Source organism: Macaca mulatta, chromosome 10 (genome assembly GCF_049350105.2).
Source record: "Macaca mulatta isolate MMU2019108-1 chromosome 10, T2T-MMU8v2.0, whole genome shotgun sequence".
NCBI lineage: Eukaryota > Metazoa > Chordata > Mammalia > Primates > Cercopithecidae > Macaca > Macaca mulatta.
Window position 1 is genome coordinate 85,028,284 of NC_133415.1, and position 26,103 is coordinate 85,054,386.

General features: G+C 47.0%; 1 protein-coding gene across 4 annotated transcripts in view; it reads left to right on the top strand.

Annotated features, from left to right (window-relative positions):
- The first annotated feature begins 32 nt into the window (after positions 1-32).
- POFUT1 (protein O-fucosyltransferase 1) overlaps positions 33-26,103 on the top strand; it is a 31,957-nt gene continuing 5,886 nt past the window's right edge. For 2 of the 4 annotated variants that reach the window (XR_013399774.1, XM_028828299.2), the window contains exons 1-6: positions 33-218; positions 2,184-2,305; positions 7,727-7,909; positions 9,044-9,156; positions 22,279-22,471; positions 24,804-25,046. Coding sequence is in view for 3 of the 4 variants with exons in the window: in XM_028828299.2 (XP_028684132.2) it covers positions 95-218; positions 2,184-2,305; positions 7,727-7,909; positions 9,044-9,156; positions 22,279-22,471; positions 24,804-25,046 (978 nt within the window). In the remaining variant the exon portion in view is untranslated. Of the gene's footprint in view, positions 219-2,183; positions 2,306-7,726; positions 7,910-9,043; positions 9,157-9,442; positions 9,518-11,152; positions 12,264-22,278; positions 22,472-24,803; positions 25,047-26,103 lie in introns of those variants that run through there. The other 2 variants (XM_077951417.1, XM_015149265.3) reach the window with 2 other exon arrangements.

The following is a 26,103-nucleotide window of genomic DNA, read 5'->3' on the forward strand; positions in this document are numbered from 1 at the left end:
GGCGCGCAGGGACCGCCGGGAGCGGGGCGGGCGCTTGCGTTCCTCCTTCTGTCCCCGACTGTTCGCCGCGGCTGTCTCGGGTTCCCGGGCCGACATGGGCGCCGCCGCGTGGGCACCGCCACTGCGCGTGCCTTTCCTGCTGCTGCTTCTGCCGCTCCCGGGGATGCCCGCGGGCTCCTGGGACCCGGCCGGTTACCTGCTCTACTGCCCCTGCATGGGTAAGGCCTCCCGAGCCCTCTGCTCAAATGGAGAAATCGAGGCCGGGAGAGGAGAAGCAACTCCTCTGATGCGCCCAGAGACACCTTCACAGGTCCAGGAGGGAACCTCAGAGCGGGACAGGGCATGCTCTTCTCTCTGCCCTAGTTGCAAGGGCACAGGGGGGCCAACGTGTCCAGCCTTCCATTTGACAGATGAGAAAACTGAGGCTGGGAGAGGTTATGTGACTTGCTAGAGGTCTAAGCTAGCCCAGGGTCCAGTAAATGGAGTTACTGGGGCAGGACTTGATGTCACTGACCCACGCTGGCTCCTGGTGATTTTTCATTCATTCAGCAAATATTTATGGGGCACCTATTCTGTGCCAGGCCCTGTTCTCTGTGCTGGGAATACCGCAGTGAATAAGATAAACTCCGCGTCCTTGTAGAGCCTTCATTTTAGTTGGGGAAGACAACCAATAGAGAATAAGTAGGCCAGCCGCGGTGGCTCACTTCTGTAATCCCAGTACTTTGAGAGACCGAGGCAGGATCACTTGAAGCCAGGAGCTCGAGATCAGCCTAGGCAACATAGTGAAAATCCAATCTCAAAAAAAGAGCATGGTATCATGTGCCTGTAGTCCCAGCTACTTGGGAAGCTGAGGTGGGAGGATCTCTTGAACTGAGGAATTTGAGGCTGCAGTGAGCTCTGATCTTGCCACTACACTGCCAGCGTGGGTGACAGAGTGAGACCCTGTCTCGAAACAAGCAAACAAACCCAGTAAGGGATAAACATAAAACAATAAGTACATAGTTTCATAGAGGGTGATGAATACTAAGGGGAAATAAAGAGAGCAGGGTAGGGAGAATCTAAAGGCCATGCCAGGTGCACAGTTGAAATGGGTGTGGTGGATCATCATTGTGGAAGTGGATGATCTTAAGGCCCCCAATGGCTTCCAGACTCCTGACCATGGCTTTCAGGGCCCTGCATGAGGTAGCCTCCACTGGCCATCTCCACAACTCCCTTCTCTGCTGATCCTCCAGCTGCAGCCACACTTATCTCCTTTGCGTTCCTCACACATGCTCAGGTCTTCCAGTCTGCACTGCTGCAGGTGGCAGTCCCTATGCCTGGAACCCTCTCCTCCATTTCTGCCTGACCACTGTTTCCCATCCTTTAGATCTCAACCTAAATGTCACCAGAAAGGATTTCACTGACCTCTACCCAAGTAGTCTCATTACCCTATCACCAAACTTTTTCCATCTCTTTCTGGCGATTATCAACATTTTTCATGTATTTGTTATATGTTTAGTGTCTCCCCAGTGAACTGTGAGTGCCTTGGGGGCAGAAGCCTTGTCCTTCTTGTTCATTCCTGTATCCCAGCACCTAGCACAGAGTCTGGCACATTGTGGCCTCTCAGTCATATCTGTGAAATGAACGAACAGATGGCACGCTGGGATTAACAAAAGGAAGTACACAGGGTCCTTGCTTCTGAGGCATTCACAGGCTGAGGAATCAGCCAGTACAAAGGCCAGGAAGTGGATAAAGATATTTGAGGAAAATTGAAGAACTGAAGTAACTCAGAGCCAAAGTGGGAGGTAAAGGAGGAGAGTGAGTATGGCAGGGGATTGGTGAAAGGAGCCCAGTGAATGAGGCATTCGAGTTGCCCTTCCATGTGCAGGTGAATGGAGATAAAGGTAGAAGGGCTCTTCTGGCTGAGGGACAGCAAGATCAGAGGCATTGGGTGGGGACGGGAATTGTAGAGCATGTTGGGAAAACAGCAAGAAGCCTGGAGTGGCAGAAGCAGTTGTTGCAGGACCTGAAGAGCCTTGGATATCAGACCCAAGAGTCCAGACTTGTTCTTATGCTGCCAGGTCCCCTAGTTCTCCTTGGTATCCCTGACTTTCTACCCCTGGCTCCACAACCTTTCTGAGCCCTGCATGCTCTATGCCTTCCATGCCCCAGGCCTCACCTCACCCACAATGTACCATTTCCAGGGCGCTTTGGGAACCAGGCCGATCACTTCTTGGGCTCTCTGGCATTTGCAAAGCTGCTAAACCGCACCTTGGCTGTCCCTCCTTGGATTGAGTACCAGCATCACAAGCCTCCCTTCACCAACGTGAGTACTTCCCCCTGACCTTGACCCTTCTCTGCCCTTCCTCAGTCTTGCTTACTTACACTTAACCCTCAAGTCCTCTGGGCTTTACCTCCCACTCCTCTGAGATTGCCCTACCTCCAGCCAGAACTGTCTTCACTGCAATAACAATGCCTAACATTTATCCAGCACCTGTTGTGTGTGGCTGCATGAGAATTAGCTCATTTCACCCTCATCACTTGCCTGTGAGGAAACCGGGGTTTACAGAGGTTAGGTAACTTGCCCAAGATCACACAGCCTGTGAGTAGGAGAGCTGGAATTCAAAGCCTTCTTTGTCTGACTCCAGAGCCTGTGACTTGAACCTAAAGCCTCCATTTCCTTCCCTGATTGGTCCTACCCTCTGTGCATTCCATTGGCCAAGGGTGGTAGATGCTCTTATCAATTTTAAAGGAGACATGCAGGAACAGGTTATTTAATAATATGTCCAAGGCCACAACCCAGGCAGTCTGGCTTCAGTGCCTCTCACCCCATCAAGGGGCTCCCTTGTCATGCGATGCTCACCGGCCCCCAGTTCCTTGCTTATTCTTTGTGTCTTCCAGTGACCCTGTGTCTTTGTTCATATTGTATCTCCCGGAGCCTGACAGTAGGAACTTAATTAATATTTGATGAATTGACTTAATAATTTTTCAGTAGACATCAGAAATAATACTTAGTGTGAACAAAACACTTAATTTCATTCTTACAACTTTTTCTCTGCATAGATTTTACTTTTTCCTTTGCATGCCAGTATTTACAGAGGTTGTGAGATGGAGTCTTTTTTTTTTTCTTTTTTTTTGGGATGGAGTGTTGCTCTTGTTGCCCAGCATGGAGTGCAGTGGCGCGATCTCGGCTCACTGCAGCCTCCACCTCCCAGGTTCAAGCAATTCTCCAGCCTCAGCCTCCTGAGTAGCTGGGATTACAGGCATGTGCCACAGTGCCCGGCTAATTTTGTGTTTTTTGTAGAGACGGGGTTTCACTGTGTTGGTCAGGCTGGTCTCAAACTCCTGACCTCAGGTATTCCACCCGCTTCAGCTTCCCAAAGTACTGGGATTACAGGCGTGAGCCACCGCACCTAGCCTTTATGGAGGTTTTGAACAGCAGTCAAAAGCCTGAGTACCTGAGATCGTAGTCTGACTTGGGTTCTTACTAGTTACATGGCCTGGACAGGGTACTTTACCTCTTTGTGCCTCAGTTTCCTCATTTTAAAAATAAGCTGGTAATGATTCTTGTTACCGTCTTGTGGTAAGGACTGAATGAGTCAGTGACAGTAACACGCCTTCAGTGTTGTCATATGCCACCTCCCTCTTAGAAGCAACTGAGCTCATCAACGTACAGATCCTAGAGTCCTTAGTTAATAGAAACCATTGATGTTCTGATAGTTTCACACTCACTTTTTTTATTTTATTTTTTTAGATGGAGTCTCGCTCTGTTGCCAGGCTGGAGTGCAGTGGCGCGATCTCGGCTCACTTCAACCTCCGCCTACCGGGTTCAAGCGATTCTCCTGCCTCAGCCTCCCGAGTAGCTGGGACTACAGGTGCACCACCACGCCCAGCTAATTTTTGTATTTTTAATAGAGACAGAGTTTCACCATGTTGGCCAGGATGGTCTCAATCTCTTGACCGCATGATCTGCCTGCCTTGGCCTCCCAAAGTGCTGGGATTATAGGCGTGAGCCACTGCGCCTGGCCTCGTACTATTAGAGTGTAGACATTGCCAATCCATCTCCCTCTGGCTTGCTTGCCTCTGTCTCTTTGCCTTCTCAGCCAGTTGTCTTTCTGAATCCCCACTTCCTTGCTTTCTGTGGCTTACTTACCTGCCTCAACAAGGCTCTTCTTTGCCACTGTTAGCATTCTCACTGAGGTCACCAGTGACCTCCAAATTGGCAGGGGTTATTTTCCAGTCTTTCTGTCACCTGACCTCCCAGTGGCACCTGACCCTGTGAGCCTCTCCTTCCTGAACTTCCCTGTTCCAAGACACCACCTGTCCCTGCTACAATCTAACCTCTCAGCATTTTCCTCTTTACGCTGTATCAGGGGCTCCTTTTTCTCCACCCACTGTTTAGATGTTAGTGTTTCTCCTCTTTCTGTTTGCTTATCAGCTATGTGACCTCAGATGTTATCAAGATTCTGTATGCTTGGGTTTCTTCATAAGTAAACTGGAGATGGTTATATTCCTGCCTCTTAGGATTAAATGTGCAAATCTATGTAAAGTGATGAGTGCAGTACCTGGCACTGTGTCAGCATGCAGTAAATATTAGTTGCTATTATTACCATTACTTGCTTTGCTATAAATGTCTGTTGACTCCTGTGGCTTTTACTCTTCTCCATGTGCCTCCCAACTTTATCTCTGGCCCAGACTCAGAATCTCCCCCGATTACAGGCCTGTGTTTCTTTTTTCTTTTTATGTTTTTTGAGACAAGGTCTTACTGTTGCCCAGGCTGAAGTGCAGTGGCATGATCATCGCTCACTGCAGCCTCCTTCTCCTCAAGCAATCCTCCTACCTCAGCCTCCAAGTAGCTGGGATTACAGGCACCCACCACCACACCAGACTAAATCTGTGATTTTTAGTAGGGACAAGGTCTCGCTATGTTTCCCAGGCTGGTCTCAAACTCCTGCGTCTAAGCAGTCCTCCTGCCTCAGCCTTCCAAAGTGCTAGGATTACAGATGTGAGCCACCACACCCTGCAGAAATTTTTTTGGTTTTGTTTGTTTGTTTTTCATTTTTGATAAAGAGTCTCGCTCTGTCACCCAGGCTGAAGTGCAGTGGCACAATCTTGGCTCATCCGCCTCCCGGGTTCAAGTGATTTTCGTGCCTCCACCCCTGAGTAGCTGGGACTACAGGCATGCGCCACTACACCCGGCTAACTTTTTATATTTTTAGTAAAGATGAAGTTTCACCATGTTGGCCAGGCTGGTCTCGAACTCCTGGCCTCAAGTAGTCTACCTGCCTTGGCCTTGCAAAGTGCTGGGATTACAGGAGTAAGCTACCACACCTGGCCAGAAATTTTTTTTTCTTTCTTCGAGATGGAGTTTTGCTCTTGTCACCCAAGCTGGAGTGCAGTAGCACGATCTTGGCTCACCGCAACCTCCACCTCCCGGATTCAACTGATTCTCCTGCCTCAGATCTCCCGAGTAGCTGAGATTACAAGCACCCACCACCACGCCTAGCTAATTTTTGTATTTTTAGTAGAGATGGGGTTTCACCATGTTGTCCAGGCTGGTCTCCATCTCCTGACCTCAGGTGATCCATCCGCCTCAGCCTCCCAAAGTACTGGGATGATAGGCGTGAGTGACTGCACCCAGCCAGAAATGTTTTAAAATCTAGAAAAATATGCCGAGTGCAGTGGGAGGCAGGCGAATCACTTGAGGTCAGAAGTTCAAGACCAGCCTGGCCAACATGGTGAAACCCTGTCTCTGCTAAAAATACAAAAGTTAGCTGGGTGTCATGGTGCCCACCTGTAAACTCAGCTACTCAGGAGGATGAGGCAGAAGAATTGCTTTAACCCCGGAGGCGAAGTTTGCAGTGAGCCAAGATGGCGCCATTACACTCCAACCTGGGAGACAGAGCAAGACTCCATCTCAAAAAAAAAAAAAAAATGTAGAAAAATATAAAGATGAGGCCGGGAGCAGTGGCTCACGCCTGTAATCCCAGCACTTTGGGAGGCCGAGGCGGACGGATCACCAGGTCAGGAGTTTGAGACCAACCTGGCCAACATGGTGAAACCCCATCTCTACTATAGATACAAAAAATGAGCCGGGCGTGGTGGTGTGCGCCTGTAGCCCCAACTATTCCGGAGGCTGAGGCAGGAGAATTGCTTGAACCTGGGAGGCAGAGGTTGCAGTGAGCCGAGATCACGCCATTGCACTCCAACGTGGGTGATAGGTGAGACGCCATCTCAAAAAAAAAAAAAAAAGAGAAAAATACATAGATGAATACAACCACCAACCATGTACCCACCATTGGAAGTGATAATTGTTAACACTTTCTCATCTTTGTTTCATCTTCTTTTTTTGTTAATAAAAGAAATAAAGCGTTACAGATAAAGTTGGTAAATGATGAAGTCTCTTTTTGACTCCTGGGGCTAGTCCTGTTCCCTAAAAACTGTTGTGGATATAGTATATTTGGTGTGACTCCTTTGATGTTCCTTCCTATACTTTCATTGTGGCACTGAGCATCCTGGTACCGATCTCCAGGTCCAAAGTGCAAGAACTTCTGTACTTCTCTAGAGCAGATAGTTAGAAGAGGAAAGTATATTAAAAAAACAAAAAAAATTTTTTTTGAGACGGAGTCTTACTCTGTGGCCCAGGCTACAGTACAGTGGCACAGTCACACATCACTGAAGCCTCAACCTCTTAGATGCAAGAAATCCTTCCATCTCAGCCTCCCTAGTAGCTGGGACTACAGGTGTGCACCACCACGCCCAGCTAATTTTTAAATTTTTTGTAGAGTCAGGGTCTCACTATGTTGTCTAGGCTGGTCTTGAACTCCTGACCTCAAGTGATCCTTCTGCCTCGGCCTCCCAGAGTGCTGAGATTACAGGCATGAGCTACCACACCTGGCCAAAAGGAGCATTTTAAATTCTATTAGATACTCACTGATTGGATCCCAAAGTGGTTGCCCCAAAATGTAGACTTCTGCTACCAGCCGTGTACAAGAGTGCCCATTTCCCCACAAGTTAGGCTTTTCAGTTTTTGCTAGTCTCATGAGTGAGAAGTAATTGATGCCTTTTTATAATTGTAATTTGCTTTTTCCTAATTACTAGTAAGGTTAGACATCTTCTGAGTATGTTGGCTATTTGGGTTTCCTTTGCTGTGAGTTGTTTACCCCTAACCTTTGCCTGTATTTTTCTCTTGGCATCATTTATCTTTTTTTGTTATAGATTAGCAGGTGTTTTTTAACACAGGGATGTTACTGTTTGTTCTTTAGTTTGCAGACTCTCCCCCTAACCTGTCTCTATCCTAACTTTGGCGTCTTTTGATGAAAACTTTTCATTGTCATGTAGTCTGAACTGTCTTGATCTTGGAGTGTTTTTGTTTTTTTGAGACGGAGTCTTGCTCTGTCATCCAGGCTAGAGTGCAGTGGCATGATCTTGGCTCACTGCAAGCAACCTCTACCTCCCAGGTTCAAGTGGTTCTCCTGCCTCAGCCTCCCGAGTAGCTGGGACTACAGGTGCTCACTACCATGCCCAGCTGATTTTATTGTATTTTTAGCAGAGACAGGATTTTGCCGTGTTGGCCAGGCTGGTCTTGAACTCCTGACCTCAAGTGATCCGCCCGCCTTGTCCTCCTAAAGTGCTGGGTTTACAGGTGTGAGCCACTACGCCTGGCCTGGAGTGTATTGTTTTAATAAATGTCTAAAGTAGCCTCTAGGGCACTGAGGTGGGACCTCTGCTCCTCCTTTTCCTGCAGCTCCATGTGTCTTACCAGAAGTACTTCAAGCTGGAGCCCCTCCAGGCTTACCATCGGGTCATCAGCTTGGAGGATTTCATGGAGAAGCTGGCACCCACCCACTGGCCCCCTGAGAAGCGGGTGGCATACTGCTTTGAGGTGGCAGCCCAGCGAAGCCCAGATAAGAAGACGTGCCCCATGAAGGTGGGTCCTGTGGGTTCGGGGTCCCTTTCTTCCTGTTCCATGTCCTCTAGGCCCCCAAGACTATGTCATGGCAAAATGCAGGGAAAGGACTTAGAGTAGAAAAACGGAGATTTAAGTCCTGTTTCTGGCATTTGTTAGTAGAGCAGCATCACCTCGGGCAGAAGACTTTGCTTCTCTGAGCCTTCATTTCTACCTACAAAATAGAGATGCCAGTCCCTGCTCTGTCTCACTCATAAAGTGTCTTGAGGGCCAGGTGAAAGAGTGCTTATAAACTGCAAAGTGTCACATCAGTACTAATAACTAATATTCACGTAGCACTTACTATATATGTCAGATACCATGCTAAGAGCTTTACGTGTATCAACTCATTTAATACTCACACTGTTCCATGAAGAGAATACTTATAATATCCCCACTTCATAGAGAGGACACTGAGGACGGCACAGAGAGGGTCAGTATCTTACTCAGGATCACACAGCAAACAAGTGGTAGAGCTGGGATTCAGCCTTAGGTAATTTGGCACCATTGTCTACCCACTTAACTTGAATACTTTCCTGCATCTCAGCAGGCAAATGAGAGGCTGTCATATCTTATTAGAAGAAATTTGTGCATTTCTGGCACTTTGGAAATAAGGCAACCCCCAAATATGTCTTTCGGTGTATGTTCTAAAGTCTTAGGAAAGTGGTTGGAAGAACCATGAAATTTGAGAAAGGAGACCTAGCTCACAGCCCCAGTAGTGCCCTTACTTGCTTGTAACCTTGGGTAAGTGTCTGACCCTCAGTGGGCCTTGGTTTCCATCTTGAAAATGAAGGCATTGGATTAGCCAATCTTGAATGTCTCTTGAAGCTCTAGTCCTTGGTTCAGGTCTGCTTCTCCCCAGACCGTCATCAGTGCTGCCGGGTCAGCAGGGTGTGACATGTGAACAGGAAAGACTTTCCTGCTGGAAACCAGAATTAAAGCCGAGGCATCTCCTCAGTCCCTGGCCCAGGAATTACAGAGTGACATTCCTCCTAGGCCATCCTGTGAGAGTGTTTTGGCCTGAGTCAAATCACCCAGGTTTTCCCACCTACTGGCCCCATCCCCAAATGGCTTTCCATCCCCCTCAGTAAGCTTTCCACCACTCTCTTTCTGCAGGAAGGAAACCCCTTTGGCCCATTCTGGGATCAGTTTCATGTGAGTTTCAACAAGTCTGAGCTTTTTACAGGCATTTCCTTCAGTGCTTCCTACAGAGAACAATGGAGCCAGAGGTACTTGGAGGGGGTAGGGTTGCTGGGTTTAGGGGAGGGGCAGGGAGCTCGTGGGTATTCAGCACCTTCTGGCACTCTCTCGGTCTTCCCCACCCTGATGTATGAGACCAAAGGTGCCGGTGCTCTGTCTGTTGAACTTGGAATCCTGTGTGATCTGTTCCCATCTCCACGCCTGACACGGTGGAACGTTGACCTGCCATGAGGTTGAGAAAGAGTTTATCGGTTGATAAGGGATGTCATAAAAAGAACATTCTGCAGTCACATGAGTCTCAATTTCCTCCTCTAGGCGTGAGAATCACTCCTGTGTTACCTTACTCTTCACAAGGTGAAATTGGGAGCAGCTTCTAGAGAACATCTTCAGGTGCAGACCGAGAAATGATGTCATCTTGATAATTACTGGATGTGTTTATTAATTGCACTCCATTAGCCCCTGTTTAAAAAAAAATAGGTTAGCAGGGCATGGGCACAGGCTATGAAACATTTATAGGGCGTCTGTCATGTCTGAGACATAATACTCAGAGGCCAGTGGTGATGTGTGAAAATGAGGATGACCGGCCCTGGTTTTCTAGGAGCTATGATCTCACAATGACAATAATCAGCATAGTGTACTTGTCCTTAATGCTATAGCATGGCAGGAAAGATCGTGGGCTTAGAAGACAGATATTGGTTAGGAGGTGCAAGGAACATACTAATTCATATGTGGTCAAAGCACTTGGCATTTAATAGGCCAAAGGTAAACAGATATAGAGAAATGAGTCTCACGCCTGTAATCCCAGCACTTTGGGAGGCCAAGGTGGGTGGATCACTTGAGTCTAAGAGATCAAGGCTGCAGTGAGCCATGATGGTACCCCTGCACTGCAGCCCAGGTGACAGAGCAAGGCCCTGTCTCAACAAAACAAAACAAGCACAGGCCGAGGAGTGAAACAGTCCTGAGCCCTGAGCCAGCACTGATGGTATCTGCTTCGTAGTGCATGAAGTGCATATTCCGCACTAAGCAGCCAGCCAGTGTTGGCTGTCAGTGTTATTGCTCACGTGCTTTATTTTATTTAAGCCTTTGAGATAGTTCATGAAGTGGGTATTGTTATCAATTTCCATTTTATAGGCGAGGAAACTGAGCCCAGTGAAGTTAAATAACTTCCCAAGGTCATTGAGCTGTTGAGTGGACAGCTCGGGTCTGTTTGTAAATCTTTATTTTATTTTATTTTTATTTTTATGTATATATGTATGTATGTATGTATGTATGTATGTATGTATGTATTTATTTATTTATTTATTGAGACAGAGTCTCGCTCTGTCGCCCAGGCTGGAGTGCAGTGGCGCGATCTCGGCTCACTGTAACCTCCACCTCCCGGGTTCATGCCATTCTCCTGCCTCAGCCTCCCGAGTAGCTGGGACTACAGGCGCCCACCACCACACCTGGCTAATTTTTTTGTATTTTTAGTAGAAACGGGGTTTCGCCATGTTAGCCAGGATGATCTCAAATCTCCTGACCTCGTGATCCGCCCGCCTCAGCCTCCCAGAGTGCTGGGATTACGGGCGTGAGCCACCACACCCGGCCTGTAAATCTTTAATAAATAACAACAGCTAAGATTCATTTAGTGCATTCTATGTGCCAGACACTGTTCTAAGTCTTCACAGGTATTGACTCACTTACTCTTTCCCTGAGTCTGTGGGTTGTTACTGTCATCTATGCTTTACACTTAGAGAAATTGAAACAGAAAGGAGTAAGGTCCCTTGCCCAAGGTCATGAAGCTTGAAGTTGCAGAGCTTGGTTTTGAACCCAGGAAGTCTGAATCCAAAGCACCAGTTATTTTATATATTTATATTTGAAACAGGGTCTTGCTTGTTTCCCAGGCTGGAGTACAGTAGTATGATCATAGCTCACTGTAACCTCAAATCCCTAGGTTCAAGCAATCCTCCCCACTCAGCCCCCCAAGTAACTGGGACTGCAGGCATGTGCCACCACGCCTGACTAATATTTTGTTTTGTTTTGTAGATATAGGATCTTGCTATGTTGCCCAGGCTGGTCTTAAACTCCTGGCCTCAAGTGATCCTCCCACCTCAGCCTCCCAAAGTGCTGGGATTACAAGCATGAGCTGCTGCGCCCAGTCCCAAAGCACCTGTTCTTAATCACCATGGATTAAATAGCTGTGCCTTTAACAGCTGCCAGTTCCTTTCTGGGACTTGCCTTTGCACCTAGTTCATGCGCTACTGAGGATCCTCAGTCATGGCAGATTTAAATCTTCTTCATTGTTGATCCCAGATAACACACTCCCATTCGTCTGCCTGCATGGTTCTCCCCCATTCACCTCCGAATGAACTGGAGCTGTTGCCAGAGGCAGACCTGCCCTCAAAAGATGGAGATTTGCCCATGTTGACAGTATGCCAGGGGGAAAAAAAGTGCCACCAACTCTAAAAGCAGCTCCAAAAGCAAATTCCAAAAAGCCAGAAAAAGCACACAATCCTAGTAGGAAGAGAAAGGACAATGGTGCATGGGGAGTGTTGTTGAAACACTTGTTTATTGCCCCATAGCTTTGTTTTAGTTCATTGAGTTGTAAGAATTACATGAGGGTTTGAGGAAGTTTGTGCCTTACAGCCAAGTTTTTGGGAAAGGAAAATTAGTAGGGAAGATGAGGTCCCTGGAGGGAGTTTAACGGAGTTGACAGTCTCTGGACAACTGCCTGCCTGCCTTCAACATGTACTTAAGAAGCACTTCCTGAGCGTCAAGGGCTGGTTTGGATGCTGGGGATACAGGCCAGAATAAGGCAGATAAGGTCCCTGCCCCGATGGAACTCACAGTCTAACAGGGGAGATAGTGAATAAACTTTTACATAGGATAGTTCCAGAGTGACATGGTGCTTAGAAGGATGTTAAACAGGTGGTATGTGATTGGCAGGGCTAAGACCAGAAGGATGAGATGGAGCCAGTTATGTCAGAGTTAGAGGGAAAGTAGTTCACAGCAGGAAGTCAGGAGCAAAGACCCTGAGGCAGGAATAAGCTTGGTATGGTGAGGGGGCAGAAAGAAGGCAATGTGGTACACAGTGAGTGAGAGAATGGTAGGATGTTGCTGTCATCTGTTGCTGCATAATAAATCACTACAAAACTTAGTAGCATAACAATAGTTATTATTTCTCATGGGACTGTGGGTTAACTGGGCTTAGCTGGGCAATTCTTTTGGGTTTTCATTTTTCCGTTTTCTTTATGGAATCCCTGCGTACAAAGTTTAAATTCAGGTTAAACATCTATTTCTTGGAATGAATAACCTTTATTCTGAGGCAATGAGTACCCTCAGATATGGTGGGAGATTTCTTTCTTTTTTCTTTTTCTTTTTTTTTCTTCGAGACAGGGTCTAACTCTGTTACCCAGGTTGGATTGTAGTGGCTCCATCACAGCTCACTGCAGCTTTGACCTCCCAGGCCCAAGAGCTCCTCCCACCTCAACTCCCCAAGTAGCTGGGACCACAGACACACACCGCCGTACCCATCTAATTTTGTTTATTTTTTGTATAGACAGGGTTTTGTCATCTTGCCCAGGCTGGTCTTAAACTCCTGGCTTAAAGTGATCCTCCTGCCTCGACCTCCCAAAGTGCTGGATCACAGATGTGAGCCACTATGCCTGGCGTAGAGGTTTCTTTTTTAATGAAGAAGAAAAATTTACATGTAATTCATTACTTCTCCAAAAAAAATTAACATTTTGATGTGTATACTTGTGTCCCCCACACATTTATATGTATATTATATATACACATACATATCTACACATATTAGCTTAAAATGAAATCAGTGTGTGTGTGTGTGTATATATATGTATAAATATATATATAATCAAATAATAATTAACTTTTTCATTTTGGTTGGGCTCAGCAGCTCATGCCTGTAATCCCAACATTTTTGGAGGCCAAAGCAGGAGAATCGCTTGAGGCTAGCCTGGTCAATATAGCAAGACCTTGTCCCTGCAAAAGAAAAATTTAAAAATTTGCCAGGCATGGTGGCATGCACCTGTAGTCCCAGCTACTGTGGATGCTGAGGCAAGAGGATTGCTTGAGCCCAGGAGTTCAAGGCTACATTGAGCCATGATTGTGCCACTGCATTCCAGCCTAGTTGACAGAGTGAGACCCTATCTTAGAAAAGAAACACCCCGGCCAGGCGCGGTGACTCACGCCTGTAATCCTGGCACTTTGGGAGGCCGAGGTGGGCGGATCACGAGATCAGGAGTTCGAGACCAACCTGACCAACATGGTGAAGCCCCGTTTCTAAGTTAGCTGTGCATGGTGGCTCATGCCTGTAATCCCAGCTACTCAGGAGGCTGAGGCAGGAGAATTGCTTGAACCTGGGAGGCAGAGGTTGCAGTGAGCCGAGATCACACCACTGCAGTCCAGCCTGGACAACAGAGCGAGACTCCATCTGAAAGAAAAAAAAAAAGACACCCCTCCTTAATTAAAAAACTTGTCCTTTTGAGATGTAATTTGTATCAATATTTACCAGTTTGGTAAATATTGCTGGCAGGATCGATTCTAAACATTTAAAAACACAAGATTTCAAAAATTGTTACTGGTGTGTATATATGTATACTAGTGGAACTTTTTTTAACCATTTTTTTTTTTTTTTTTTTGAGACGGAGTCTAGCTCTGTAGCCCAGGCTAGAGTGCAGTGGCCAGATCTCAGCTCACTGCAAGCTCCACCTCCTGGGTTCACACCATTCTCCGGCCTCAGCCTCCCAAGTAGCTGGGACTACAGGTGCCCGCCACCTCGCCCGGCTAGTTTTTTGTATTTTTTTAGTAGAGACGGGGTTTCACCGTGTTAGCCAGGATGGTCTCGATCTCCTGACCTCGTGATCCGCCCATCTCGGCCTCCCAAAGTGCTGGGATTATTTTTAACCATTTTTAAGTGTACACTTCAGTGACATTAAGTACATTCACATGTGCAAACATTACGACTATCCATCTCTAGAATTTTTTCATCTTCCCAAACAGATACTCTGCCCGTTAAACCATAACTCCCATTTCCATGTCCCCGCGGCCCCTGGTAAATGCTTTTCTACTTTCTGTCTTTGAATTTCTCTAGGTATCTCATAGGTACTTAGGTATCTTATAGAATTGGAATCATGCAATATGTATCTTTTTGTGTCTGACTTATTTCATGTGGCAAGGTTCATCAGTGTTGTAGCCTGTATCAAAATTTTAGTCCTTTTAAGACTAATAGTCCATTGTATGTATATACCACATTTGTGTATCTCTTCACCTACTGATGGACACTTGAGTTAGCTGGGCAGTTCTTGCTTGTGGTCTTATGTGGCTGCAGTCAGCTGTCAGCTAGGGCTCAAGTTATCCTCCTTTTTTGGTAGAGATGGGGATCATGCTTTATTGCCCAGGTTGGTCTTGATCTCTTGGCCTCAAGTAATTATCCTGCCTTGGCCTCCCAAAGTGCTGGGATTACTTCATGAGCCACCATGCCCATCCAGGGCTCAAGTTATCTAAAGGCTTGACCATGGCTGGGCACAATGGCTTACACCTGTAATCCCAGCACTTTGGGAGACTGAGGCAGGTAGATCACTTGATCCCAGGAGTTCAAGACCAGCCTGGCCAACATGCCAAAACCCAGTCTCTACTAAAAATATAAAAAATTAGCTGGGCGTGGTGGCACACACCTGTAACCCCAGCTACTCGGGAGGCTGAGGCATGAGAATCGCTTGAACCTTGGAGGTCGAGGTTGCAGTGAGCCGAGATTGTGCCACTGCATCCCAGCCTGGGCAGCAGAGCAAAACTCTCTCAAAAAAAAAAAAAAAAGGCTAGACTGAGCTACATGTCCAGGAAGTCCCCCTCATGTGTGGTGGGTGATGCTGCTGTCATCTGGGAGCCAAGCTGGGGCCACCAACAAGCATGTATACACATGACCTCTCCATATGGCTTGGGCTTCTTACAGCATGGCGCCTGTGTTCTGAGAGGGGACATTCAGGGAGTGAGTGTCCCAAGAGACAGAAAATAGAAACTGCGGGCTCCCTAACAACTGAATCTGGAAACCGGCACAGTGTCACTTGTGTTGGGTGCTATTGGGAGGAGGCAGAGCCCACCTAATGGGAAGGGGTTCAAAGACTTGATGACCACTTTTAATCTGCCACACAGGAAAGGAGATCAGAAGGTGGGCGGGGGTCAAAACACTCAGGTTTGTAGGCCCTGTGAGGCAATCTGCTAAGAAGCCCGTGAATGATTAGTAGGGATGAATTTGAATGTCTATGAACATTTAACATTAAACATTTCTTAAGATACAGGATACTTCCTTGCTATGCAAATTTGTCCTTGGAGAGGAGAGAAAAATGGAATCAGAGAGTGAAGCTCACTGTGCGATTAGGCAGCTGCTCCCCTTCTCTGACCTCAATGTCCCATCTATAAAATGAAGGGGATGGGCAAGATGAGTGGTTTTGAAGCTATCTTCAGAGTTTTCAAGAAGTGCTTGTCAGGCATGATGGCTCACACCTGTAATCTTAAGGGATTACAGGGAGGCCCAGGCAGGTGATCCCCTGAGCCCAGGAGTTCAAGACCAGCCTGGGCTCCATAGTGTCATCAAGAATCCAGCTGGGTGCAGTGGCTCACACCTGTAATCGCAGCACTTAGGGAGGCAGAGGCAGGCAGATCACTTGAGGTCAGGAGTTTAAAACTAGCCTGGCCAACATGGTGAAACCCCGTCTCTACCAAAAGTACCAAAAAAAAATTAGCCAGGCGTGGTGGCACACGCCTGTAATCCCAGCTACTCAGGAAGCCAAGGTAGGAGAATCACTTAAACTTGGGAGGCGGAGGTTGCAATGAGCTGAGTTCATGCCACTGCACTCTAGCTTGGGCGACAGAGTGAGACTTCACCTCAAAAAAAAAAAAAAAATCAGGCTTCCATCTCTTTGTTCAGCCATCCAGCATTAGCTTTTGTGTCACCTCATGGGCCAAGATGGCAGATGAAGCTCCAGCCATCACATCCCAACTGGAGGGACAAAAGTTGCAAAAGGGCATATCCTCCCTTTTTAAGAAGCTTTTCCAGAAGTTCATTATAACCCTTCTGCTTACATCTCATTGGCTAGTATTAGGGCACATGGGCCATACCTACCTGCAAGAAGTACTTAGAAATGTCTGTCTTTCTTTCCCCCCTCGCCCCCCGGGGTATGTTTGGCTGATAAGAAGTGTCTTTATTTTAGGCTGCCATGTATGCAGCTGAAAACTGGGTTCTTGGGAAGGAGGGTAAGAGGTATTTCTTCTTTACCACATACTTTCTGAGGATCCTTCCAGCTCTGATGGTTCTGAGCCTGTGAATAGCCTGGCACAGCTCTAATTCAGCTGACACTTACTGCACATTGACTGTCGGAAGGCAATGGACCGTCATGCCAAACTATTCTCATGTATAATGGTCCAGGTATTTGAGCGCATGGCTTGTCATTCTCCCAGGCTGCTGCCGCCTCCCTGTGGGAACCAGAATGAGCCTGGAAGAGTGAGAGGGAGCCAGCCATGCAGAGACCTGGAGGGAAAGACAGTCCTTCATGGCAGGGACATCCAGAACAAGGCCCTGCCTTGTTCATGTCCCTGGGTCTTCTGCACTCAATATGGGGTTCATCCACTCGTGGTCCCACAAATAGACACTGGACACATAAATACATGCTGTATACAGAGAAGTCCCAGTTTGTTGGAGAATCTCAGCAGCACAGGCATGGTGGTGAAGAACCCCAGAGGTTCACTGGGCCCAGCAGCAGGAAAGCCAGCCCACTTCAGCTGGATAGCAGTAGGCAAAGAACCTGACCACGGGTGAGCAGTCACCGGGCAGGTGGAGCTGGTCAAGATTTTCTTTCCAGCCAAGGTCCCTGTTCCCCTGGCTTTCTTTCCAGACAGCGCTGTCCTACCGCACCAAGAGTGAGTGAGCAGATCAGCCTTAGCCTCTCGCTGCTTGTTGGGTCTGAGCTGATGTTGTCCCACTGGGACAGCTCTTTGCTGGTCCAGATCCAGGTAGAGGGGACACACATTCCAAGTCTGGAATTCACCAAAGGTCGACTGCAGGTGCTTTCCAAGAGGTCGGAGGGTGGCCGGGGGGCTCACATCCTGGATTTATCCCAATGTTCCAGCCCCTCCGGGAGATCTACTCTGGTTTTCCTTTGAAAATCCTTTGAGGTAGCATCTGAAAGATTAGCTGAAGACCTGGCCCTTAGTAGGTACTCAGGTAACATGAGTTCCTTCCTTTTCTAACCTCTGACAGCCTGATCTGGTCTTTCTGGTGAGGTCCCCAAATCTTTCTCGTTTATTCTAAAAAATTTATCATGCCTACCATGGGATAAGGCCTGTGCTGGGGCTGGGAATCAGATTAAGCCACAGACTCAGCTCATTGTCAGGGGTGGAGGAGATGGGAGTGAGGGGTAGTAGTTAAGAATGTAGGATCTGGGCCGGGCGCGGTGGCTCAAGCCTGTAATCCCAGCACTTTGGGAGGCCAAGACGGGCGGATCACGAGGTCAGGAGATTGAGACCATCCTGGCTAACACGGTGAAACCCCGTCTCTACTAAAAAATACAAAAACTAGCCGGGCGAGGTGGCGGGCGCCTGTAGTCCCAGCTACTCGGGAGGCTGAGGCAGGAGAATGGTCTAAACCCGGGAGGCGGAGCTTGCAGTGAGCTGAGATCCGGCCACTGCACCCCAGCCTGGGTGACAGAGCAAGACTCTGTCTCAAAAAAAAAAAAGAATGTAGGATCTGGAGCACACTGCCCGGATTTAAATCCTGGCTCCACCAATTCCTGGCTGTGCAACCTTGGGCATGTTACATAACCTCTGTTCCTCAGTTTCCTTATCTGTAAAATGAGAATGACAGTACACTTCCCTCCCAGAGCTCTTGTGAAAATCAAATTACTTAATATACGTAAGCAATCGGAGCATTGCCTGTCACATAATGAGGCCCAATAAACAATTCACAGTTATGTATATAAACAAAACTGGAGTCTAGGCCGGGCGCAGTGGCTCACGCCTGTAATCCCAGCACTTTTGGAGGCTGAGGCGGGTGGATCATCTGAGATCAGGAGTTCGAGACCAACCCGGGCAACATGGTGAAAACTCATCTCTACTAAAAATACAAAAATTAGCCGGCCATGGTGACACGTGCCTGTAATCCCAGCTACTCAGGAGGCTGAGGTAAGAGAATCACTTCAACCAGGGAGGCGGAGGTTGTAGTGAGCCGAGATCACACCACTGCACTCCATCCTGGGAGATAGAGCGAGACTCCATCTCAAAAAAAAAAAAAAGAAAACTGGAGTCTAGCAAGACAAGTGTCACCCAGCTGGACCATCAAGGAACACATTCTTGTCACTGGTCCAAAGCCTGTGTAAGTGACACAGGCCTTGGATAGTTATGTGGGAGCAATGGCAAACAGGCTGCTCAGGTCCCCAGCCTCACCAGCTGACAGTTCCATGGGCAGAGAAGATGGCTGCGGGGCATATTGTTGTGCAGAAGGCAGCAAGAGAAGTGGGACAGGAAATCCTCCCTAAGGAGGTGAGGCTTGGGAATTCTGACTGACCTTGGAGGTGTGGAAGGTGTTTGCTGAGCAAGCGGTCAGTGTTGGGTGTGGAGAATGAGTGGCATGTCTGTCAGAGCACTGTTGTGTGAGGGAAAGATTGGAATGACCTCACTGTCCAGCAAGAGGAAAATAGGTAGGTAAATTGCAGTTTATTTGTACAAAATGGAAAGCTTTTAGAGAAGCCAATACAACCACATGATCAACATGGCTAAGTCTCTGAAACATAAAGTTGAATTTTTAAAAAGTTGATTAGATTTGTATGTAACCTTTAACTAGGTTATATGCAATGTGATGATAATGATGATGAGAGCTAGCATTCTCTGAGCGCTTTCTGTGTGCCAAGGTACTGTTCTAAGTGCTTTGCTTTAATACATTAATCCTCTCAGCCCTATAAATGAATATATTAATTAGCTTGACTGTACTAATCATTTAACTACATACACGTATATCAAAATATATTGTATATCTTAAATATATACAACTTTTTTATTTTTTGTTTATTTATTTATTTATTTATTTATTTATTTATTTTGAGACGGAGTCTCGCTCTGTCACCCGGGCTGGAGTGCAGTGGCCGGATCTCAGCTCACTGCAAGCTCCGCCTCCTGGGTTCGCTATTCTCCTGCCTCAGCCTCCCAAGTAGCTGGGATTACAGGCGCCCACCACCACGCCTGGCTAATTTTTTATATTTTTAGTAGAGGTGGGGTTTCACTGTGTTAGCCAGGATGGTCTCGATCTCCCAGCCTCGTGATCGGCCCATCTTGGCCTCCCAAAGTGCTGGGATTACAGGCATGAGCCACCACGCCTAGCCAACTATTTTTTATTTTTTTGAGACAAGGTCTCACCCTGTCACCCTGGCTGGAGTTCAGTGGCATAATCATGGCTCACTGCAGCCTCAACCTTCCAGGCTCAAGCTATTTTCCCGCGTAGTCTCCTAGGTAGCTGAGACCACGGGCACACACCACAACACTCGGCTAATTTTTTGATTTTTTTGGATAGATGGGGTGTTGCCATGTTGCCCAGGCTGGTCTTGAACTCCTGGGCTCAAGTGATCTGCCCACCTCAGCCTCCCAGAGTGCTGGGATTACAGGAGTGGCCACTACACCCAACCACAATTAAAAAAAAAAAAAAAAAAAAAAACAGCTTTATGATGTGGGAACTGTTATCTGTTATCTCTATTATATGGATGAGGAACTAAGGCACAGAGTGGTGAAGTCACCTGCCCAAGTTAGCTAGTGGCATAGTCAACGTTGGAACAAAGCATTCTGGCTTAATCTACATTCCTCATCATTTCAGTCCATAGAAAGCACTCAGAAGAACCCTCCCCTCCTTTTTGATGCCTATAGTAAAAGTGTAAGCATACATTAAAACACATTACCCTCTGGGAAGGATGATGGCAGGATGAGCTTGTATTTAGGTGTGTGTATGTTTTGTTTTGTTTTGTTTTGTTTTTTTAAGCCTGAAACAAAGCAAAGTTAGTATCTGCTGATTTGGGTCATGGGTATATAAATTATTAAATTATTTTCTGTATTTGCCTGAATGGTTTGAAATATTTCATAATTCTTACTTGAAATTTTCATTAAGGTCATTGTACATTTATATACAGTTGTAAGAAATAAGACAGCAACCTCCCATGTAGCCTTTACCCAATTTCCCCCAATGGTAACATTTTGCAAAACTATAGTACAGTATCACAACCAGGATATTGACATTGATACAATTCACCCATCTTACTCAGTTTTCTTGTACTTACTTCTGAGTGTGTGAGCGCATGCCTCTGTGTGTGTGTGTGTGTGTGTGTATGTGTATGTATTTAGTTCTGTGCAGTTTTATTGTGTGTGGGTTTGTGTATCCACTACCATAGTTAAGACACTGAATGGTTCCATTATCACAAGGATCCTTGTGTTGCCAGTTTATAACTACACCCACCTCCCTAAACATATACACCCCATTCCTAACCTTTGCCAACCAGTAATCTCTTCTCCATTTCTGTTCTCTTCTCCATGTTATCATTTTAAAATGTTTATATAAATGGAACCATGCAATACATAACCTTTGAGATTGCCTACCCTCCCTGACCCAAGGATAATTCCCTTGACATCATCCAAATTGTTGCCTGTATTGATAGTGTGTTCCTTATTTTGGTGGGGTTCATATTCCATGATACAGGTGTACTGCGGTGTGTTTAGCCATTTACTTGTTGAGTGACATCTGGGTTGTTTCCAGTTGGGGACTATTTTGTGAATAAAGCTGCAAGGGACATTGGTATATAGGCTTGTGTGAACGTAAGTTTTCATTTTTCTTGGATAAATGCCTAAGAGTACAATTGCTGGGTCATGAGGTAACTGCATACCTAACTGCCAAACTGTTTTCCAGAATGGCTGTTCCCATTTCATACTTTTAAGGAAAGGATTTTGGCTGGCGGAAGGCACTTCCCCACTCCAGCTGGAGAGAAGTATACAGAGATCTAGAACTTGAAAGTGCATTGTGAACATGGAACAACAAGGTGTTTCATGTTGCTGAGACGTAGTCTGGGTTTAGCTGAAGAGGGAACACAGGTTTGCTCCTCATTTGTTCAGTCAAGAAATATTAACCAGGTGCGGTGGCCCACACCTGTAATCCCAACACTGGGAGGCCTAAGTAGGCAGATCACTTGAATCCAGGAGTTCGAGACCAACCTGGGCAACATTGTGAAACCCCATCTCTATAAAAAAATATAAAAAATTAGCTGGGCCTGGTGGCACGTACCTGTAGTCCCAGCTACTCAGGAGGCTGAGGTGGGAGGGTCTTTTCTGGAGCCTGTAGCGGAGGTTGCAGTGAGCCACTACACTCCAGTGTGGGTGACAGCAAGACCCTGTCTCAAAAAAGAAAAATAAAAGAAAAATATTTACCGAGCTCTTGGGTATGCCAGACACTATTCTGCGCACACTGTAACCACTGCCTTCCCACAGCAGAAACAGATGTGAAATAATTATGAGGTGTACTGTGTATGAAGGAGGAAGCAGGGGCTTGGGAGGGTGTGATAGGGGCACCTGCAGACCTCTGCTCCCTTCCATAGCGCAGGGACCCTTCCTGTCTTGTTTTCCCCCAGGCCCCAATACATAGTAGGCAATCAATAAATGTTTTTTAAATGTTGAATGAACGATTCAAATCCAGTGTACATAGTCCCTGTGAGTGTGACCTGGCTGTTGCTTCTGTAAGCAGCTGCACGTCCCAGTCCCGCCGTGTAGGTAAAAGGGCAAAGGCTTGGTCCAGACACCCCACCCTGGAGTGAATTACCGCACCACAGATTGGAAGCCAGCGTGACATATAAAAGGTTGGAATGCTCTACTGTAAAGTTTTAATTGTTAAACAAGCAAAGAGGGTTGTAAATTCCCTGCGGCGGGACAGTATTGCATATTGTGCCTGTTGCCGCCGCCACCAAGGTTCCTTATCAGCCCGTTGGTATTTCACAACCTCTCGTGCTTCTTGCATGTTACAGGGGCCCCTCCGCAGGGTCTCTGGGGCATGGTGCAACACCATCCTTTTTTCCGTGGGGGTGGCAGCCAGGCTTTCTGTGCGTCCTCTGACTTCCCTCATTCCATCTCCTGTCTAGATTTTCTCCAAAGGAACATCCGGTGCTTGCCCTGCCGGGAGCCCCGGCCCAGTTCCCTGTCCTGGAGGAACACAGACCACTGCAGAAGTACATGGTATGGTCAGACGAAATGGTGAGGACGGGAGAAGCCCAGATTCACGCCCACCTTGTCCGGCCCTATGTGGGCATTCATCTACGTATTGGCTCTGACTGGGTAACTTCCCCCTTCCTCTCTCACTAGCTAACTTGGATGTGTCCCTGAGCAGGGCCCGGGCCCCGGCCTGTAGGGATTGGCCCTGCGTCCCAGCCAGAGCAGAGAGCTCTTGCTTGGCCTGGTTCGTGGGATTGTGTCCCATCATCCCACTGCAGTACACATCAAAATGTAACTCCGGAGTGCCTGCCGGCCAGCTCTCACTGTAGCAGCTGCTGTTTTATCCTCATTTTACAGATAGGTAAACTGAGAAATCATGCCAGACCCCAGGTCAGGCAGCAAGCCATAAAGAGGCCACAGTCCAGGAGTCCCCTGTCCTAGCTCAGTGTCTGGCTAGTAGACTCCGTATTGAAAAACAAACTATGGAGATGAGGCGTGGCTCCCAAGAAATGAAGATGTCATCCTTCCAGAATTTGGAGGCTGTTTAAATGTGCAGAGTCCTCGTATTCCAATGAGGTTTTCACCTCTGTGTGAAAATAACAGAATCAGTGTAGACTGTTGCCTTAATTGACTTATGAAGATACGTAGATATGTTAGAAATGCTCATTGCAGAAAACTTGAAAAATACTAAAATTAAAATTAACTCATAGCCGATTGATGAGGTAATCTTACATTTACCCACTAAATTCTCCCCTTTCCCCCCACCCCCACAAAGAAAGGGAGCCAGACCCAGGATATTTTATGAGTGGCTCCAACCAAACATTCAAGGAATAGTAATTCCCATCTATACTTTCCTACAACATGAAGAGATATAAGATGCTATTTTTTATAAAGCTAGCATAACACTAATACCAAACTCAGATAAGGTCAGCTCAGAAAATTATAGCCTATTCTCGCTTATGAACACAAATGCATAGATCCTAAGTGAAATATTAACAGGTCAAACCCAATAACATATTAGCACACAACACAAACATGTAAAATCTATCACAAGAATGTAATGAAATTTACTATATTAACACCCAAAGAAGAAAAATCATATGATCATCTCAATAGAGGCCAAGAAAGTATTTGATAAAAGTCACCACCTGTTCATGATAAAAACTCATAACCAACCAGAAATAGAATGGACCCACCTTACCTTGATAAAGGCTATCTCTCGAAACCACAGCAGATGGCATACCTCCTGGGGAGCTGTTGGACGTGTTCCCACTGTAGTTGGGAATCAGATAAGGCTGCCTGTTAGCACTGCCACTGTTCAGAATTCAGTGAATGTCCCAGATAATGCAGTAAGACCAAGCAAAGTAATTTTTGTTTCAAAAAGCCAATATCCCACCACCCAGAAATAACCACTGTTAACTCTTGGTGCATTTCCTCCCTCAGTGCTTTTTTTGAGACAGGGTCTCCAGACTCTGTCACCAAGGCTGGAGTGCAGTGGCAAAATCACAGTTCACTGCAGCTTCCACCTTCTGGGCTCACCTGGTCCTCCCACCTCAGCCTCCTGGGTAGCTAGGACCTCAGGCACACATCACCACACCTGGCTAATTTTTGTATTTTTTGTAGAGATGGGGTTTTGCCATGTTGCCCAGGCTGGTCTCCAACTCCTGAGCTCAAGCCATCAGCCTAGCTCTAGGCCTCCCAAGATGCTGGGATTACAGGTGCGAGGCACTGCGCCTGGTCCTCAATGTTTTCTTTAAAAATGTAGTTAGGGGCAGGGCACAGTGGCTCACACCTGTAATCCCAGCACTTTGGGAGGCCGAGGTGGGCGGATCACGAGGTCAGGAGATAGAGACCATCCTGGCTAACACGGTGAAACCCTGTCTCTACTAGAAATACAAAAAAATTAGCCAGGCGTGGTGACAGGCGCCTGTAGTTCCAGATACTCGGGAGGCTGAAGCAGGAGAATGTCATGAACCCAGGAGGCAGAGCTTGCAGTGAGCCGAGATCACACCACTGCACTCCAGCCTGGGTGACAGAGCGAGACTGTCTCAAAAAAAAAAAAAAAAAAAAGCGTAGTTAGGCCAGGCACAGCTGCTCAGGCCTGTAATCTCAGCACTTTGGTAGACCAAGGCGGGTGGGTCACCTGAGGTCAGGAGTTCAAGACCATCCTGGCCAACATGGCAAAACTTCATCTCTACTAAAAATACAAAAATTAGCCGGGCATGGTGGCAGGTGCCTATAGTTCCAGCTACTCGGGAGGCTGAGGCAGGAGAATTGCTTGAACCCGAGAGGCAGAGGTTGCAGTGAGCAGAGATCACACCACTGCACTCCAGCCTGGACAACAGAGTGAGACTCCATCGCAAAAAAAAGTAATTAGGGTCTTCCTGTATAGCCTGTCTTTTTCCACTTACCAGGGCAGTTGCCAGTATTTAACCCTGTTCCCTGCCCCCCATAGAAAAATGCCTGTGCTATGCTGAAGGACGGGACTGCAGGCTCGCACTTCATGGCCTCTCCGCAGTGTGTGGGCTATAGCCGCAGCACAGCGGCCCCTCTCACGATGACTATGTGCCTGCCTGACCTGAAGGAGATCCAGAGGTCTGTGAAGCTCTGGGTGAAGTCACTGGATGCCCAGTCGGTCTATGTTGCTACTGATTCCGAGAGTTATGTGCCTGAGCTCCAACAGTTCTTCAAAGGGAAGGTATGTGCGGGCCAGGTGGGAGTGCAGCAGGAAGGGAATGAAAGGAGGAGTCAGGGTGGTCCCACTGCCCACTGCATGCTTCATGGGCTCCCCTACAAGCCTTTTGCCTGGATCTACCATTCCTCTCCAGTTCCTACCTTCCTTCAAACCCCAGCTCAGAGGCCTCCTCCACAGTCTTTCCAGGTTTTCGTCCGCTCCTGGAGCTCGCATGTCCCCGCTGGAACCTTCTCGGCCCTGTATCATTTCTTCTCTTGGGCACTTTCTGGACTGTATGAGACTGGTGTCGAACCATGTCTTATTTCCTCCCAGGAGCTGTGGGCTCCTTGAAGGCAGGATCCAAGGCTGACTTACTGTTACGTTCGTTGGTGTCTAGCCTGGTGCTTCAACCTCTTTGGGACTGAAACCCTGCTTTACCATCACCAGTGTCTAGGACAGTGCCTGACACTTAGTAGGCAGTCAGTTTGTTGAATGAGGATGTAGAGAATGGGCTCTGGGGAGAGATCCAGTATAGTGGAGGAGTTGATAACAAGAGACTCTGGAGTCAGATAACTTGAATTTACCCACTGTGCAGCCTTGAAAAAGTTATTTGACCTCTCTGTGCTTCTGTTTCCTCATCTATAAAATGGGATTGAACAATACCTATCTCACAGGGCAGTTGTGAAGGTCAGATGTAAAGAAATTGAAACAGTTCCTGCTACAGAGTAAGTGCTCAATAAAGTTAACTATCATCAATAGTAGAAATTGGTGGCTGATGAAGGAAGCAAAGGATCTTTGTGCTTATAAACCCTTGAAGAAGCCATGAATAGTGAGTATTCAGTACAAGAGTAAATACTAGAATGTTATTGGTCAGTGCTTACTGTATCAGTGAAGAGTAATACTCAGGTAATGAGTGAGTACGTATTGATAAAATGACTGAATTAGTATTAAGCATTCCATAGGACTTTGTAGGATGAGTGAAAACCGTAAATGCTGTGCAGGCCTTAAGAGGCAGACACTGGGTGCCATTAGCTTTATATCAAGGGCCTCCCCTTCTCTCTCACCCCAAATACACAGGAAG